At 38.2% G+C, this 19,023-nt stretch overlaps 1 protein-coding gene across 1 annotated transcript; it reads left to right on the forward strand.

The window, feature by feature from the left end:
• Window positions 1-10,196: 10,196 nt before the first annotated feature.
• Window positions 10,197-11,722, forward strand: LOC148036992 (uncharacterized). The gene is made up of 2 exons (XM_087677223.1): window positions 10,197-10,310; window positions 10,425-11,722. The coding sequence occupies exon 2, from the start codon at window positions 10,441-10,443 to the stop codon at window positions 11,515-11,517; it is 1,077 nt and encodes a 358-aa protein (XP_087533349.1). The 5' UTR covers window positions 10,197-10,310; window positions 10,425-10,440; the 3' UTR covers window positions 11,518-11,722.
• Window positions 11,723-19,023: the final 7,301 nt, after the last annotated feature.

Below are 19,023 nucleotides of genomic sequence, written 5' to 3' on the forward strand. Positions count from 1 at the left end.
CTTAAGGGTTGTGTTTTTGCTGCTACTTTTGGGATAAATTTGGTTAAAATGTCACTAATCCTAGAAGCTTTGCAACTTATTTATGATTGTTGGGTGTGGAAATTTTTGGATTGCATTCACCTCTGTGAGGTCTATGCAAATTCTTGCTATGGATATCATGAAACCCATCAATTTGAGACATGGATCTCCATCAACACTTTCAAGGTTGCAACTACAAATTATTCATTTGTCATGAATTTCAATTGTAGGTGTTTTGTTCAATACATAGACAAGAGTAACCATTGCTTCAGTCCAATAACCATTTGACAAGTTCTTTTCATTAACCATTGCCCTGGCAGCTTCCATAAGAATATGATTCTTTCTGTTTGCCACACCATTCTACTATGGTGTCTAACTACATGTGAGCTACCTTTTTATGCCATATTTTGCCAAGTACCTGTCAAACTCATTAGACACATACTCTCCACCTCCATGGATCTCAAACATGAAATATAATAGCCAAACTCATTTTCATCATGTATTTTAAAATCCTTGAATACATCAAGCACCTCATCCTTGTGCTTCAGGATATATAGACATGTATAACAACTAAAATCATCGATAAATGATCGATAAATGACACATAACACCTAGCACCACCAAAAGAGGCATTATGGCTGGACCTCATACATATCTGAATGTATCAACTGTAAAGGTTGCGAACTATTTCTAACATGCCTCACAAACAAAAACCTTGCTTGTTTCCCAAAGAAACTAACAGGCGGAACATACATGTCCTAGATCAATAAACTTAAACTTTGGCAAGCTAAGTACAACATGCTTTTGTTGCATATTTTTTAGCCTCTGGATATTTACATGACTAATGCGTTTGTGCCATATTTCTATGACCCTAACCACTCCATTATCGTGGGAAAACATGGTTGCTTTCAACTTAGGGATAGATGCATCCAAAGTGAACATTATGCCATCTCTCTTACCTCTAGTGATCAATTTGCAACCATTTCCACGCTCTTTAATAAAATAGCCATCTCTATTGAATCTGTCTTTGCAAATTTTGCTCTGCCAACAAATAGTAGATTCTTAGTGATCAATAATACATTTAACACATCATACAAGCTTTTCTTCTTGCCATCATACATGACTAGTGGAACCACATTTGCATGCTAGATATCATGTTGTGCGTCATCGCCAATGCATACTATCCATGAGACCCTATTTCGACTCATCAAACCACTCACCGTTGTCGCAGCGCATAGGGTTGAAGGTCGCCACAGGGGTTTGGCAAGAGAAGAATGTATGGGGGTTCAAGAGCTTAGACTTCAGAGATGATAGAGATAAGAGAAGGGTTGAAGGTTTCAAGCCAAGTTTTTGAAGATAAGAGACAGCAGGGTGTAGGTAGATTCAAGGAGAGGAGTAGACAGAAGAGAAGGGGTTCGAAGAGATTGAAGATGTAGAAGAATACTCTAAAAAAGAATTAGAAAATATAGAAGAATACTAACAGAGATGAAGCCTGTCAGTTTCTTTCAGCATTATGAGAAAATATAACTCTAATAGACAAAAACGTATACAAAATAATACCTTCCTCTATGCTATTCAGATTGCCAATGCTGTTCACTGCCTGAAAACAACGATCGCGGATCGCACGATTTCGTTAATCTCTTTTTTTAAAACATAAAATCCTCTCAAATTGGTTGAAAGCTACATGCTTTCTTTTACATGTCCTCCTAATCTAGAAATTATCTATAGTTTTATGGATTTTTACAAGAGAAAATATCTAGAATATCAAAAATTGACTAAAAAACTTGTCAAAAAAAAATCTAATATTTTGAACCATGGACACTAATACTAAATTCTAAAGTGATATTGGCTCTCTAAATCTAAAAGGAAGCCACACTCTAGATTTTTTTTTACACGGTGTGCGCGTAGCGGCATGCCATTCACCCCTCCTAACCTGTACATCCTCTGGCATGTGCCAAAGTCTTACGAATTTGCAATGTCAGAAGAAGTATCTTCTACCGTGTTAATGTCTTCATCTTCTGCCTCTTCTTCTTCCTCTATGTCTTCATGCTCTTGAATTATATTCAAGTCTTCCAGCTCATATGTTGAACTTTCTCTTCGTTTGAAGAGCTTGATTATTTTTTCAACTATGGGTATCTTCATGCTTGTTCCATCCAATTCAGCCAATGAATATGTGGCATTGTCATGAATGACCTTTACCACATATGGGCCAAACCAATGCTTTACCATCTTCCTAGAAGCACTGTATTGATTGTCTAGGCTGCTGTCATAGACAAGCACCCAGTCATTTTCTTGAATTGCTCTTGGCCGAAGTCGATGTCGCTTATCAAATCTTCTTTTGTTCTTTAGTCTTGTTATCTTTAGCTTCTCAGAACATCTTCAGGCCTTCTTTCTAGCTACCATATGCGCAAAGTCAGCAACTCTTCTCTACTGATGCCTTACTCCCAAGGTAGAAGACTCCATGTGAGAATAGATTCTTCAATTGGCATAATTGGTTGTTGTCCATGCATAAGTTCAGTTGGCATATAGCCAGTCATTGAACTGTGAGTAGTCCGGTCAGTCCATAATGCAAAAGGTAGCATTTTAGGCCATTCTTTGATCTTTCCTCTACAAGACTTTGCTAGAGCTTTGAGAATGTTTTGCCACCAATATTTTTCTTTGACTTTACTAAAGGTTCCCCATATGCCTCTATGGCCAGCCCACAGGCTTTCATGAAATTCCTTCATTACCTGTTGTTGCAATCTTTTGTTACCTAAAACTTGGACAGGCGCTCCTTTCTTCTTCTTTGCGTGCTTCCATAGATGTCATTCTTTAAGAAAAAAACCATAAGCTTTTCTCTTGATATGTTTGAACTCCTCATCAGTCCAAATCTCCTTCTTCATTGTGCTCAAATATTGGCCGATCTTTAGCAAATCTTCTTCATAATATTCTTCGAGGAAATGAACTAGAACTTGAGCAATGCAATGAGCATGCTGGCTTCTAGTTGACCATCCTGTTGTTTTCAGCTTTGGACCAGTATATGCAGTAACTGAAAAGGTATTTTCAGCAACCATGGAATGAAATTCAACAAGTATAGATTCTTCAGCTTCATCTTCTTCCATCAACTCTTCTTCATTGTCATATCTTGCACATGATAGCATGTCAGCAAAACTGGATTCGCCTTCCCTACAATATGCTTTAATTTAGGGTTGAGAGACTTAATATATGCAATCCATCTTAGCATAGCAATGTCGGGTGTAGAGCAGTTGGCAATCATGCCCAAGAGTGAAAGACAATCAGTTTCTACCAAGCACCTATAAAGTATTCACGATCACACTTTAATGATGTTACAACTCCCCACAATTCCCTTTTTACTTGTACATACCTTCTTTGACGTTCATTGAAAACTTTTGCTCCAAAATGAATTGCATACCTGTTACCTTCAAGATCCTCTTGGCCAACAGCCCATCCTTTCCCAATGGGACTTGTATCCACAATAAGGATGATGGGTTGACCATTTGAATAGTCAGCCCTTTTGAGAGTGGGGACTGAGATTAATAGCTTCTTTAATTTACGCATAGTGAGAGTATGCTCTTTATTCCAAGAGAATCTTTGGTCTTTTCTTAATAATTGATAAAGATTTTCGGTACATGAGCAAAATGTGGTATCCATATGAGATAGAATACACATGCACCAAGAAATCTTCTCACCTCTGAAACATTTGTGCATTTTTCTTGCATTCTGCTAATGGCATATATCTTGATTGGAGAAGGTTTGCGTCCATAGAGGCCACATAGATGACCGACCACTAGGACTTCTTCTACTCCAAAAATCGACTTAGCTTCAGAAAGGATAAGATGTACCTCTTCTAGCCTTGTCAAAATCCTGTCACAATCTTGAGTATGGTTAACTACAAATGTCCTGCAACCATCTTTGTCAAGCTCCTCATTCTTTTCATTGACTTCACATCCCTTGATAGGTACATCATCAAGAAATGGAAGAGTAAGTTGTGGAATAAAGTCCCTTAAGACTTTGTGCATGGCATTCATCATATGGGCTACGGAGTTTGTTGCACCTTGTGGTAGAGTGCACATGCAGACCAATCCAAGAGGTGTCTTCATTGTGGTAATGTCTCAGCTTTCTAATGAAAGCTGAAATTGGTCATATCCTAAATATAGTTCTCCCATAGAATAAATTGCTCTACCTGCAAAAGCTTCAACAAACTCATCAACAATTCGACCCGAACCAACATTTCGGATTGTGACACGATTGATAGGCTGTAGATCTTGAATGAATCGTAAAGATCCATTTTTCTTAGGCACAGTAAACCATCAGTTTGAGTAAGGTGCTGAAGAAGGTTCTAAAATCTTCATTCTGATCTTCTCATTTAGAAGTTTCAATAATTTGGGCAAATGCACCCTTGGAACAGGAATGGGCTTGAGGTTCCAAGGCATATGTGGGACTGTAAAAATGACCATAGGAACCACAATATTTGGATCCACACAGCCTATTTCACTTGGTTGAAAACCAAAAGCTTTTCCATGTTTCATTAGCATTTGCATAAAAGAGTATTTTTCAGCCGGCAAAAGGAAAGAATTTTCACCTATTTTCAGCTCTTTTATACTTTCAGATGTGAACTTGTGACCAATGTTGGAAGGATCACGAAGACTTGGCTGATTTGCTGCCCTATCAGCGAGCCCTTTACTTTTAGGAGACAGTGGGACTGCCACATGTTTGACTTTCTTATCCACTGTCTTGTATTTTGTCTCCACTTGTGCTTCAGCCTTGTTGAGTAAACCATTGTCTTTCTGTTCAACAAATTCTTGAATTGTTTGATAAAAATCCAATGTACATACTTCTATGGACTGATTTTCTGCATGAGCAGCTGCATATATTTCAGCCAATGTGTCAGTAGTAATCAATCCAAAAAAAATGCCCAAAATATCTTCATTTTCAGCCATCATGTCATAAGTTTTTAGCTCCCTTTTTACATGACATTAATATTTTCTTTCAGCCTTAGTCATGGCCGGAAGAGACTTATAACAGCCTATACTATTGGCTGTACATACATATAAATTTGCTAGAGACACAGTTTCTGTTGCATGAGGAGGTTCAATCTTTTTACATGATGCACTACCATAGCCTCCCTTTATAGTAGTGCAACCCGAAAACCCTTGAATTCTTGGGCATTAGGAGGCACAGGATAATCACGCAGTCGATCTCTGTTTCGATGATGGTTAACACACACATTAAGAAATTGGACAGCTCGTTCATTATCCTTGCTCGGATTCGAGCATAGGAAGAACCATCATTAAGAGCTTTTGTTTCCAAGCGGGCTTCAGAAATGTAAGGTTGTCCAAGAATGATAGAGTAACTACAAGATTCTTGAACAAAAAAGTGAAAATTGTCTTTTATGTCTCCAATGGTTACTTGCACTTCAGGACATGCAGTATATAACTCTCCAGAAGAGTTGTTTGCAGCTCTCATTCGCCAACCTGGATCAATATCTATGGGCCATCTGTCACTTTCATAGAGACTCCTTGCCATGACGTTTATCTCCGAGCCATGGTCTAAGAGTGCAATACATGGTGTTTCTCTTTCTCTAATTTTGACAACCATCTCCGTTGTTGCTCTTGCCCAATGCGTACGGGAGTAATGATTGCTTGGAATGAACCGAGCCTCTTCTTCCTCATGCATGTGCTGTAGATGGCCTTCTTTTTGAGAGGTGGGCTGCCCAAACTAGTTTGGACCATCCGACCATTACATTTTCAGCTTTCACTTCTTTAATTTTTACATTCATGTTTTCTTTATCTTTAGCTTCAATTGCTGCAATTAATTCTTTAGTTGCTTCAAGTTGAATTCCTTGTGAAGTCAGCTTCTCTTCATCTTGCACAAAAACTCGAAGAACTTGCAAAAAAGCATGCATTGTTTCTTCATCACCAATATATTGTCTTTTTCTTTTGATTACATTAATAATTACATCATGGAATTCACATTTGGAAATTTCAAGAATTTTTCCTAAGGTGAATTCAATTTTGCTTCCTAGAATTCGTTCTTCTAGGACTTGTTTGAGATCGGTTTGCAGATTCTATGTCAGACTGCAATTTGTACCCTAGCTGCTTGGCTTTCTTCTTTTCTTCAGTCTTCTTTGTTTGTGGCGTATCTTCCATCTCTTGATCTGGGGTTATATTTTCAGCAAGCTTTGGTTATTCAAGTGTTCTTCTAGTTACCTGTTTTGGAGGGCTAGAAGAGGAAGGCCATGGTTCATCTTTTATTCTTCTCTTTTCTTCAATCAAGACTTCTTTATGATTGACGTTAGTCAAATGTGCAAAGGTAGAAAAAGAATCTACCGGTTCTTTCCAACCAGTTATTTCTCGAATATACTGACTGGCATTAGCCAAATATTCTTTGGCTACTTTACCACGTTCCATTTGATCTAGTGCCTGCATCCATACTTTAGATTGGACATTAGCTTTACATGCTTTCAAACTTGATTTAATTGGCTCAATTTGCAGCCCATAGGTAGCTGCATCAATTGCTGCATAGGCATTCTTTACAGCTAAATCTTCTAATCTTTTCTTCATTCCACCATTGCCAAAATTTGGCTCCAATGGAAGACCAGTTTCAGCCGCATGAATTTTTCCGTCTTTCCAAAAGATGAGCTTCTGTGCTTCAGTCTCACGGAAGGCAGAACACTCCCTCTTGTCATGTTGTTGGCTGTCACACCAAATACAACGCTTAAAGCCTTCTCTCATGGGTCTTTGAGTTGATGCTCGTCCTCGCTCTTCGACTTTGACATCCAGCTTCTCTACTTTGGAACTAATTTCTATAACATTCAGATGAAGGTCACACATGCTTTTAATGAGTTCATCCATTACATCATTTTTAGAAGGAACAGAAGAAGAAAGAGCTGGTTGATTAGTCAAAGGAATAGGGGATTTTGAAGGTGGAACAAGCTCCATCAATGGAGTTGTTGAAGTTGAAGTAGAGCCCAATCTTAGTTGCATCCGTTCTCTTCGAGCAATCATGTTAACTACATTAGTAACATCTGTCCATCAAAACGTATACAAAATAATACCTTCCTCTATGCTGCTTAGATAGCCAATCTGATGCTTCCAATGGCTTCGAAAGGGGGGTTAAATAGCAGGATACCTAGCCAGAATCCTGCCAGATCACTCCTTCATCTCCCACTTTCGGAGTGTTGTTCACTGCCTAAAAACAACGATCGCGCATCGTGTGATTTCGCTAATCTCTTTTTTTTTACATAAAATCCTCTCAAATTGGCTGAAAGCTACATGCTTTCTTTTACATGTCCTCCTAATCTAGAAGTTATCTATAGTTTTATGGATTTTTACAAGAGATAATATCTAGAATATCAAAAATTGACTAAAAAACTTGTCCAAAAAAAATCTAATATTTTGAACCATGGACACTAATACTAATGTCTAAAGTGGCATTGGCTCTCTAAATCTAAAAGGAAGCCACACTCTAGATTTTTTTTTACACGGAGTGTGCATAGCGGCACGACACCGTGCGTAATCATGTGATTAGATGCTCTTGAGTCTATATACCACTTTTCGTCCTTACCTTGCCTAGTTATATCCCTCTTTGTCCAGATAGTAACTAGCCAATGCCTTACTATAACTAGCAATAACTCCACTCCGGCCTGAGCAAAAAATGCTCAAAACAATTTATAAAGCATTTTACAATTACCAATCACCATGGTGGCATCACTAGAGATCTATATAAACTACAATGAGTGTTATGCAATGTAATACATGCTATCCAGATTTAACTACATCACTATGTATATTGTGTTCTACATATAACTAAAGCCAACCAACTTCTCAAGATACCCAACCAATCAAGGATGATTCCCATATCAATACTTTCTCAATCTTCAATGTCTAAACCATCCACTAATCAAGTAGAAGCTTGCTCAATATGTCACAGCATTGTTCGCAATAAACTGACACACTCTTGCATGTCATCCTATCCTGAAACTAATGGAATGTTGGTTTCTTTAGCTGATAACATTAAGCCCTCACTAGTGCTAGATAAGCACCACTAAATCAGCATGATACTCATTGTGTTGCAAGACATAGCATAGCTACTTTTTTGGACTATGATGGTCCCAATCAACTAATAGATGCATGTGGAGTTTTGGGCAGATCACACTAACTATAAGGAAGCTCTAGATCTAGCCATGATGATCAAGTACATCATAATGCTTAAATGGCTCTAAGTAATACTACTTAACATGAGTCACAAGACATTACTCTTTAGCACAACACTCCTCAATGTTGCTCCAATAAGCATTCCAAACAAGTGCTTTCAATCCAGATCCTCCAACAAGCATTCCAAATAGGCACCTTTAGTCCATATCCAGGTTCAATTCCCGCTTCTTATGCTAGCCTCAAATGAGTGCTTTCCAAGCTCCAATGCAAGCTAATAATCCCCCTTTACAAGCCTCAATAGGCTTTGTTCACTATGTAGGTCTTAAATAGAACATACCTAGATCTTGAGCTATGGCTGCCAGCACTCTAGGACAAGTCTTCACTTCTACAGACCACTCATAGGTCTTTACATTCTAGCTCCTTTAAGCCGAGCTCTTGTGCACTATGAGGTCAAGCTCTCCTACTCTGATACCATGTCAAAATAGAGGAGGAGAAAGATAGACAAAGGCATGGAGTTGCAACAAAGAACAATGTACTCTCATGTTCCCATTATTTATTCATGTATTACACACTTAGTCTACAACCATAATGTAAACGACACGTCTAGCAAATGGCCATGATTGACTAACTAAGATTAACCTACCCAACTTATTTAAGGCACACACAAGTCTAGTCCAACTAAGCTACAGCTCTCTAGTGTCAGTGACGGTGACATAGATGAGCTTGAATCTCAACAGTATTTATCTCTTTCAACATGGTTGGATCTATGAGTAGAGTAGTTGGCTTAATCTTATTGTGAATTGTGCAATGGCTCTTTTTTTTTTGTTTGAGATTTCCATTGTTCAAGAGCTTTTTTTAGTTATATTTTGCTTAGCAAAATCTCTTATAAAAGCTTCTTTCATGAATGACCAAGTGGACTTGGTTTGTATAGGTTGTTGCATAAACCATGTTGCTATGACACCCTCAAGAAGTGTTTTGATATTTAGTGACTTGCGTTCATCCAACAATGCATAATAAGTGGAAACATTCTCTAAGTGATCAATCTGGCTGAGGGCATCTTCAATTGGTTAGTCCATTGAATGGTTTGGATCAGACTTTCAGATGTGTTCTATGCTTGCCGATGGCCAAAATGTCACTACATTGCTGCCAAGAATTGAACCCACTCCTTTCGACTGTTAGACAGGCACCCTACCATCTCACCCATGCGCGTTAGTTGACATGAAATGAAATCTTTACATTTATATATTAAAAAAGAAATGTGGCCCCCAAAAAGCGCAAGGTCACCGACACGTGGCCTGTCTACGAGCGATAGCCCATAGCAGGCCAATATATAACGTGAGCTGCTGCATGCTGGGCGGCATGTATAGTAGAGAAAAAAGATTCAAAGGGGATGTGTGTCGAGATCTGCCCGCCATCTCCACTCATGTGAAGCGCATAGGGACATGCAATGAACCGAGACAATCACCCCCTATTTCCTTCTCTGAAAGCACTCCCTTCATTCATCTCCTTTCTCTCCCTTGTCCGTCCATTGTCACCTTTCCAAGAAGGAGGTTGTCACATTATGTTATCATACTTGGAGTTGTTGCTTACATGGCTTTCCAACCTGTTGCCAGCGTGGCACTTCATCATGTCTGCTGCGAACGTGGCATCACCACAATTGCAACAATTTTATTTAAAAATTTTTGAAGATATACACACAACGAGTTTCAAATGTGGAACCTTTATAATCTTCTGGAAATTCAACGCTTATCTGACTTTCCTCTTATACATTCGGCATGCAACTTAAGACTATGGTCGTTCAAGACCTGCCAAATAGGAATGTTTTAACCAATGCGTTACGTTGAATGTATGCGAATGAATCTGCAGTGTGTGTTTTGATCAAGGAACGTGTATTTGTCGATACTGCCCTGCCTTATCAGATACCTTTAGAGAAAGGACGATCACGTCGCACATCAATCAAATGAACACTAGTTAAGGACATGAAGCGTCAAATGCACGACGTGCCTTTTGGTTGACATTAACAGCTGCAACCGTCATCGCCTTCTACTGTCTGATTTATCTGCAAATCAACCGTATTACATCATTTTATGTCGATAATCAGCCTGCCTGTCGTCATGCAGATGGCGAACTAATTAGGTGATTGACGATAAACTGTCATCATCATGCAGATGGCCAACTAATCACGTGATTAATGAGAATGGTAATTATTTTCTAGTCGCCTGATTATTCATTATAGGAGTATTGGCGCAGAGCCGCGTTGGGATCAATGGAGGGTCTCGATGCCAGTTTAGATGGCGACAATGTACTGAGGCCCGTCAAGTCAAAGACAAAGAACAAGCTTGGCAGAACGTCGCGGTCAGGCAGCATGTCGACATGCCAACCTGACAGTATCGATGACACTAATCTAAGCAGCAATATCAACACGAACGGGCCATCAGTTAAAAACCCCACTAATCCTATCGATTGTCGCGCCGCTAGCAGGCATAATCCTGACGATGACGACTATTCACTGTCGGCCATCCTTGCGAGCCTCCCCCCGCTTGTTGACATTCCGGACCCTCTTCCGACAACCATGTACAGCCTCTATCAATTCACCATGCCCAACAGCTCCAATAGCTCTAATCCTTCAGACACTGATCCTTCTCGAGCCGCTGCCTTTAATGGCAATACTACTGCCAAGCCTCTGCTCTTGCACAGCAGAACCTTCTCCCCTATTTCCACAAACCCTAGACATTCGTTAAGTACCGCTGATCCCTCTGGCGTCGCCTTTACCAGTGCCAAGCCTGTGCTCTTCCGTAGTAGAACATTTTCCTCTTCCACAAGCCCTAATAATCCTCCTCAACCTGCATTCACTAATGCGAACCCCGTGTTCTACAAGCGAACAATATCCCCTTCTCAAGATCACCTGAATCAGGACGATGACATACCTAATGGCCATCCACAGCCTATAACCTACAGTGCAACATTTCTCCCTGGCAATAACAATAGCCCCATCATTAGTGACCCCAAAGACGAGCCTGCTAACTGCTCGCTTTATCCACTTGTGACCACACATCGGGGCTTGCACCACCGTGCCAATACCAGTGATGCCATGCCTTCAAATGCTCGATCCACTACGAAAGCTTCTACCCCTGCTAAAGTCACTCCTCTAAAGCCCACCCAATTCTCCTCCTCACGCAAGGCTTGGACTAGACGAACTTTACTTATCCTCATAGGCCTAGTGTTTGTCATTGCAGTGACCTATTCCATCCTCTGGTTCATCAGGTTCAAGTCAAGCAGGATTACCATCATTACGTCCAATCACCACTACTATCACCAAGGAGCTGAAGTGAAGAAAGAGTAGTGCACTAAGGGAAATGTCTTGAGTACCATGGTCTCACCGGAAAGTTGTGTACAGCCATTCTAACTTTTAAAGAACTCTATGAGCATTTTTCCTTCTAATGAAAGAGGAAGGAACATATGGGATTTTCAAGAAATTATTGTTGTACACCATGACGATACGATCTCAAGTTCTAAGAATACTTGTAAAAATTTTAAGCCTTCGTCAATACAACTATTTAGAGAATTTCTATCTCCAAGTTTGATGGAAATATTGGCAAGATGCACTAGTATAGTTTCACATACTTATCGAATGGTTGAAAGTAAATGGATATGTGCTCTATTTGTTCTTCTTGAATATCTCGTGCATTGTGTCATCTCGAAACCAAGGATCTCAAAATGGCATTGTTTCATTGTAAACTTAATATTTTTCAGAAATATGATGTTCCTAAGTCTATAACTTGATCGTGAACCTTAAATCTCAAGTAAAATAAGTATATCAATGGTTTCACAATAGCTTGCACTTCTCTCTTCATAGATATAATTTGAAAAAATATGTTTTGCATAGGATATTCAAGTTTTATCAAAGAGTAGGAGTCCAAGCATTTAGAATAGAAGCTACATGTGTTTCCTAACAATCAAGCATAATGCAAAAATTATTAGTAGTTGCCAATAGCTTTTGACATAGGATGGAAGCACAAGAAATAGAGAAGCATGTTGCAAAAGTTATTACTAAATGGCAAAAGATTTTGAAATGGAATGGAAGTACAATCGTAAATGTCTTTTAGATTGTAGTACTAACATGACATTTTATATTTTGAGTTTATTGGAAGAAAAGTATTAATACTCATCATTTATGTAACATTAATCTTTTACCAAAATTTTATCAAAAATCAATCTTATTAACAAATATATGAGATTAGTCCATATATACAAACATGTGGTCACATTTATCTCCTTGAACTTCATTTCTTGCATACTTATGGATGTAAGCCTTATGCTTCACCTTGACATGTATAAATTTAGCACATGAGCTCCTTGGGCTATGTCTTCAATTTAAAAGAAATTTGTAAAAAGTAAACTTGCAAGACTAGCTTCAGTCACTTTAGTTAAAAAAGAATCTAAAAATTAATTATCAAAGAGAGGGGGTCATTGCATTCATTGGGATGTGCAAATCTAAGAAAGCTTTCTAAATATTTCTTTACATATGCAACATCAAGAAATTCTTAGCAAGGCAACCACCAAGACTCACATGCTAAAGAGTGGATATGGGAATTACAAACTTCAAGCTTTATTACATAGTCATTAGGTGTCTTGCAATGCCTTGTTCTTATTTTGTGCAAGAGGAGTACCTATGTTTAGACAACTCTAGCTAACTTGAACCTTCAAGAGTGGCCTTTGTATGTAGGATTGAAATTTCATTCAACTATAAATAGCATATTAGTGTAATACTGCAAAACTATAATTAATCTATTGGATATGACATAGTAAATTACAATGTTTAAAAATATATAGGCATGCATAATAGATGTAATTTTAAAGGGGGTGCATGCATGTAGGGTTATAAGTGCATTTAAATTAAAATATAAATGCAACTATAGACATGTGTAATAGTTTGACATTCAAAACCCCCAAATAACTCATTTTTTGTTAAGTATAGCCTTTAAAAAAAGAAGAAGGACAAAAAGAAGCAAACATCAAAAGCGAGCACCAAGGGGGATCATTCTTACATCCCTAATCAAAGAATAATAATGTGAGTCCCCCAAAGATTAGACTAGATCTCCTTCTTCAAACCATAAAGTGTATTTTTCCCTTTTGTTCTTCCTTTCTTTCTCTTGTATTCCCCTTTCCTTTCATCTCCATATATGAGAAACTATGTACTCTATGCCTAGATCCTCCTAGCCTTCGTGCCGGGAGAATTCTGGTGCTTTGGACTAGGGTTCAAAGTACCAATGTCGATAACAATTAGAGCACTCTATGTCCTAATCCATTTGTTTGGTGGTTAGGTTTCATGTAGGGTTTCAAGATAAGGAGTCTAACATTTTCAAGGCCGAGGGGTTGGGATTGATTGGGGAAGATAGCTAGAGTCATTGTATGGGGCAACTAAACTTGGAAGGGAGGGGTTTGATGTTTTGGGAGGACCTACATCTGTCGTGTTGTATACACTTTTATTAGATCACACATGGCCATTACTCACATTGTTAAGTCATCCAGACTTATAAAGTGAATTGATTGTATGTACTTTCTCACCATGCACTATTATAACATCTTAATATAAGGTACATGTTGAAGAAAAGTCATTATACAAAAGTAACAATACATTGGGTTTTTAAAAGTTAGATATACACACACACAAAGGGACTCCCAATTGGTTCTTCTTATTCGATATTGCCCAATACGCACTCCTAGACAATGGCTTGTCCATTATCTCAAGCATATCTCATAATGTGTTCAAGTGATTGTTCAATGAATACCATGGGTTTCTTTGATTTTAGTGCAAGACCTATACAAACTAAAAGCTTTGATAGCTAAAATTGGAGTTTTTTCCCTTTCAAGTGATTGTGTCTTTCAAACAATCATTTAGCGTATTATGTAATGATGCCCTAAAATCCCATCATTCCTAGGAGTATAAGCAAGTTTACATAGACACGCTTCAAAGATGGCCAACACACAATTATAGATAACAATTGAGGTTGTTCTAGAAGTGTGAATTGCAAACAATCTCAAGGAAAGACACCATGCCAAAAGAAGTTAACACGGCAATAAATGAAGTTCATACAACAAGAAAGGAGCTAAAATTATAGGCGGGATCAGAGGGGTTTTAGTCGAAAGGCCGTATCCACCGAGGATCAGAGAGAGAAGGAAGTAGAGACTAGGTAATAGAAGAGAAGAAAAAAAGAATAGACAAGAGGTACACAAGATCTCCACAAGATAAAGAAAAAGTACAATGAATCTTGAAAGCATTATGTATTGATAGAACCTGACAAGATAAACAAATTCCTTGTCTGCCACTACTCAAAAGCAAACTCCAAGCATTAGATCTCCTAGAGCTCCCTTATAGACCAAAAACGTGCATCAAACATTAACTTCCTCTCTGCTACTCAAACCGCAAATTTGCTTGTTCTATTGGCTCCGAAAGGGGGATAAAACTATAGGATACCTGCTCAAAATTCTTTCAGATCACTCCTTCTCCCTATTCAGAGTGTTCTTTGCTGCTTGTAAACTGCGATCGCACGTCGCACGATTTCTCCAGTCCTTTTTTGCATGAGATCTTCCAAAACTGGCTAAAAAGCCACTTACTTTTTACATGTCAACCTATTCTAGAATTTTTTTATACCTTTTTAGGATATTTACAAGAATTAATATCCAAAATATAAAAAATAGACTAAATTTGTCCAAAATTCTAGTATTTCTTAACCATCCATACTACGGACACTGACACTAATGACTAATATGGCATTGACTCTCTAGATTAATATAAGAAAGTCAGATGATGATGCATTCCATATTTTTTCACACTATGTCCGCATAGCAACACGACATCAACCCCCTCTGAAGCTACACATCCTCCAATATGTACCAATGATGCATCCATGTGGATCAAATACCCATAGAGTCAACTTGTCGCTCATCGTGCACATAAGAAGGCATCCCCCTAGATCATAGATCAAAATACTCAGTATTTGTACAACTCTTGAACCACACCTAGTATCCCCTCTAGGGTCATAAGGCCTTGAGTGTGCATCATACACTAGAGGTTGTGGAATCTCCATATACAAGCTACCAATGCACCCATCAACAAATACATAGCGACATGCCTGCTCTTTCAGAGTCCAATGTATGAAAATCTACTTATACTAACAATTGTTCACTATTAGTAGCTTTTCTCTTTTCAGTTGCATGCAAAGCATGTGTCCATATTGCAGCCTTCGAACCAACCATCAATTGGCCATGCATTCTACCCAAATGTAGACCAAAAGTAGAAGTATGTACAACCACATAAGTATTTCAAACAACTAAGTCTTTCAATAACTATTGCATACCTCCCTTTCCAAAATTCAAAGCAAAGAGGCCATCCCATTTCTTATGCATGGATCTTGCCATCTTTCCAAAAGATGGGCTATCGTGCTGCCAAGGCCTCATGATAAGCAGCACAATCCTTCCTTTCATGCTGCAAACTATCACACCACATACATTTTTTTCCTGGTTTAGGGGTTGTTTCCCATTCCCTTTCCTCTTGTCCTTTGTCATACAATTTTGCGACCTTCAACTGAATATCCCGCATACCTTTGACCAATTCATCTAAAACATCTTCCCTAATAGTGGGAACAATAGGTGCATCCATAGAGTTAGCCATAGAAGTGGGTGGCTTACTAGATACATCAACTATTTTGCATGTAACAGTGAGCAAACTAGATACATGTAATCTTTCTCTTCTTCTATGCTTTTTCACCAATGCAGTAACAACTTCCTTAACATACCTCCACTCTATTTTAAGCCATGTCTCTGTGGCTTGATCCTCTAACAAATTATCAAGCTTCTCTTGAAGCTTAAGATGATCTGCTGCTTGTAAAAACAATTTATTTTTCTAACTTGGAAGAGCTTGTTGTTCTACAAGATCTAATTGCTCAAACTGACTTTCAGATTCTCTTAATAACTCTATAGCCACCACAAGACCCTTATTGGGTTGTAGAACCCACTCTTGGAAAGTCTTGTGGGTGATCTTCAATGTAAAATAATTCCCTGAATGTCTTCTTGAAAGCTACCCAGTCAGCATCCTGCATGTACAATTCAGTAACTCAGGCTTTTAATTCATGTACAGTGACTCATACAAAATACAACTCCATGCAAGTTGAGCTACCCCAAAGAAATCCATCTTTTGAGCATAGGTATGTAAATATGCAGATACATTCTTGACATTAAATAACTTCATCTCACATTGTATTGCCAGCAGAGCATTTATCACAATAGTTTATGTTTGAGCGGAAGCGTGCATCACCTATTGCTATTTTTATAAACCTAAGAGAAGATAAACAAATTCCTTGTCTGGCACTACTCAGAAGCAATCTCCAAGCATTAGATCGCCTAGATCTCCCTTGTAGACCAAAAACATGCATCAAACATTAACTTATTCTCTACTGGTTAGATCCCAAATCTGATGGTTCTATTGGCTCCGAAAGGGGGGGATAAAACCCCAGGACACCTGCTCATAATTCTTTTAGATCACTCATTCTTATTCTCCCTATTCAGAGTGTTTTTTGTTGCCTATAAACTACGATCGTGCAAGCATCGCATGATTTTTCTAGTCCTTTTTTGCATGAGATCTTCCAAAACTGGCTGAAAAGCCACTTGCTTTTTATATGTCACCCTATTCTAGAAGTTTTCTACACCTTTTTAGGATAATTACAAGAAATAATATAAAAAATAGGCTAAATTTTCCAAAAACTAGTATTTTTGAACCATCCATACTACGGACACTGACACTAATGACTAATATGGCATTGACTCTCTAGATTAATAAGAAAGCCAGATGATGATGTATTCCATATTTTTTCACACTATGTCCACGTAGCAACACTACAACGGGTTTAAGGATTGTATATCTAAGGAAGAGTAATTATAATAAAAACATAAGGAGATGATGATGCAAGCCAAGCTACAAAGGCACCATTCCCAATCAAGGGTTTATTGCAGTAGAGCTATAGGTGACATGAGGTCATCAAAGGCAACATTATGATTTATGGGGGGAAATTTTTGCAAAGGAACTAAAAATAATGTCCCTTTTTCATGCCATGCAAACAAAATGACATTGTATTAACGCAAAATTTTTATCTCTATAAAAAAAAGTCCTATATACATGATCCCCAACCTTTTATTCTTTCATGTTTCAAGTTGCAAGATTGCTTCAAACAAAAATCTAGGAAAGAAAAGAAAGACAGATTAAACCTAAGTCTTTGCACGATCCATCTTTCACTCTACAACAAATCCTCAATAACTAAGCACTCTTTGATGAGAAATACCATTTACCAAATTGGCTTGTAGGACACACCATGTGATTCATAGGATAATGATTATGCATTCTTTTACTACCACCCTAAGTATGTATACACATGGTGTTAGTGGGTACTATATATCCTACCTTCAATTTCCTTATATAAATATGACATCCTCTAAGTGCACATCTTCTAAGCAAGGATTGGATATTTACATAATTGTTTAAAATTGTATATTATATAGAAATGTTATCACACTTAAGCAAGTAAAAGGCAATTTGTAAACTAGCTAAAAGCACACCAGGATAATTAGTATTCTTGGAGGTCCTAGTACTATTGTATCCGGACAACCCATCAAGCTCGACAAGAAGCCAATCTACAAAATATATGAAAAAAAGGCCTATGGGGTCTATTGGAATTCATTTGTAATATGCCTCTAGGTGCTCTCTCTCTCTCTCTCTCTCTCTCTCTCTCTCTCTCTCTCTCTCTCTCTCTCTCTCTCTCTCTCTCTCTCTCTCTCTCTCTCTCGTGTGAGTCATTGAGTAGACCTACCAATTTTGGCATGCATCATGAATTCGATATATGCATGTTATGAGGTAGTCTTGTCATATCACTTAGGTGTGTGTGTGTGTGTGTGTGTGTGTGTGTGTGTGTGTGTGTGTGTGTGTGTGTGTGTGTGTGTGTGTGTGTGTGTGTGTGTGTGTGTGTGTGTGTGTGTGTGTGTGTGTGTGTGTGTGTGTGTGTGTGTGTGTGTGTGTGTGTGTGTGTGTGTGTGTGTGTGTGTGTGTGTGTGTGTGTGTGTGTGTGTGTGTGTGTGTGTGTGTGTGTGTGTGTGTGTGTGTGTGATAGAAAGATCCATTCGATCAGCGTGTGTCGTGAATTTAGCATATGCATGTCATGAGAACTAATGAGCGAATCATCTACTATTACTCATTTTGTATATGCATATATGCTTTCCATATGCTTGCATAGTAGGAGATGTTTCCAATTGGTATGCATTATGCATGTCATGAGGCAGTTTCCCTTGTCATGCATTTTTTATATGTGAGATTTTTTTTGCATATATGTATTGTACTTTCACTTGTGAGACATGTGGATTGGCATGTGTCATGTATTTGACATATACATGTCATGATGCCTCTGTCTTGCACTATGTGTTCATAGGGTCATATCAAATACACACTCAATTGTGAATTTGATAAGTGAGTGTTTTTTTACAAGAATGTCTTAGTCTACTTGGCACTATGTCATGAACTTAGCATAGAGGTATCATTTAGATTGTAACACCCTCCCTTTTTCCTTGGATATGGATGAGCACTTAGTCATGAATTTAGCTAGATGTTGTCCTGAGGGGTCACATATGAATAAGCAAAGTGATGGGCATTTGGTTGTGTATTCAGCTAATAATGCCATGACACATTAATTGTTTGGTATTGTTTGATAGGATAAGCACTTAGGTCATGTATTTGGCCAAACAAATCCTCACCTACATGTTGTTTTATTTTGAAATCTTGTAATATTTTTTCATTTTTTAACTC

This window comes from Lygodium microphyllum, chromosome 4 (assembly GCF_053477565.2).
Source record: "Lygodium microphyllum isolate KBCC chromosome 4, Lygodium_microphyllum_v1.1.10, whole genome shotgun sequence".
Taxonomy (NCBI): domain Eukaryota; kingdom Viridiplantae; phylum Streptophyta; class Polypodiopsida; order Schizaeales; family Lygodiaceae; genus Lygodium; species Lygodium microphyllum.

Excerpts from the sequence above, each read along its gene's own strand:
- LOC148036992 (XM_087677223.1), top strand. The coding sequence starts at position 10,441 with ATGGAGGGTCTCGATGCCAGTTTAGATGGCGACAATGTACTGAGGCCC.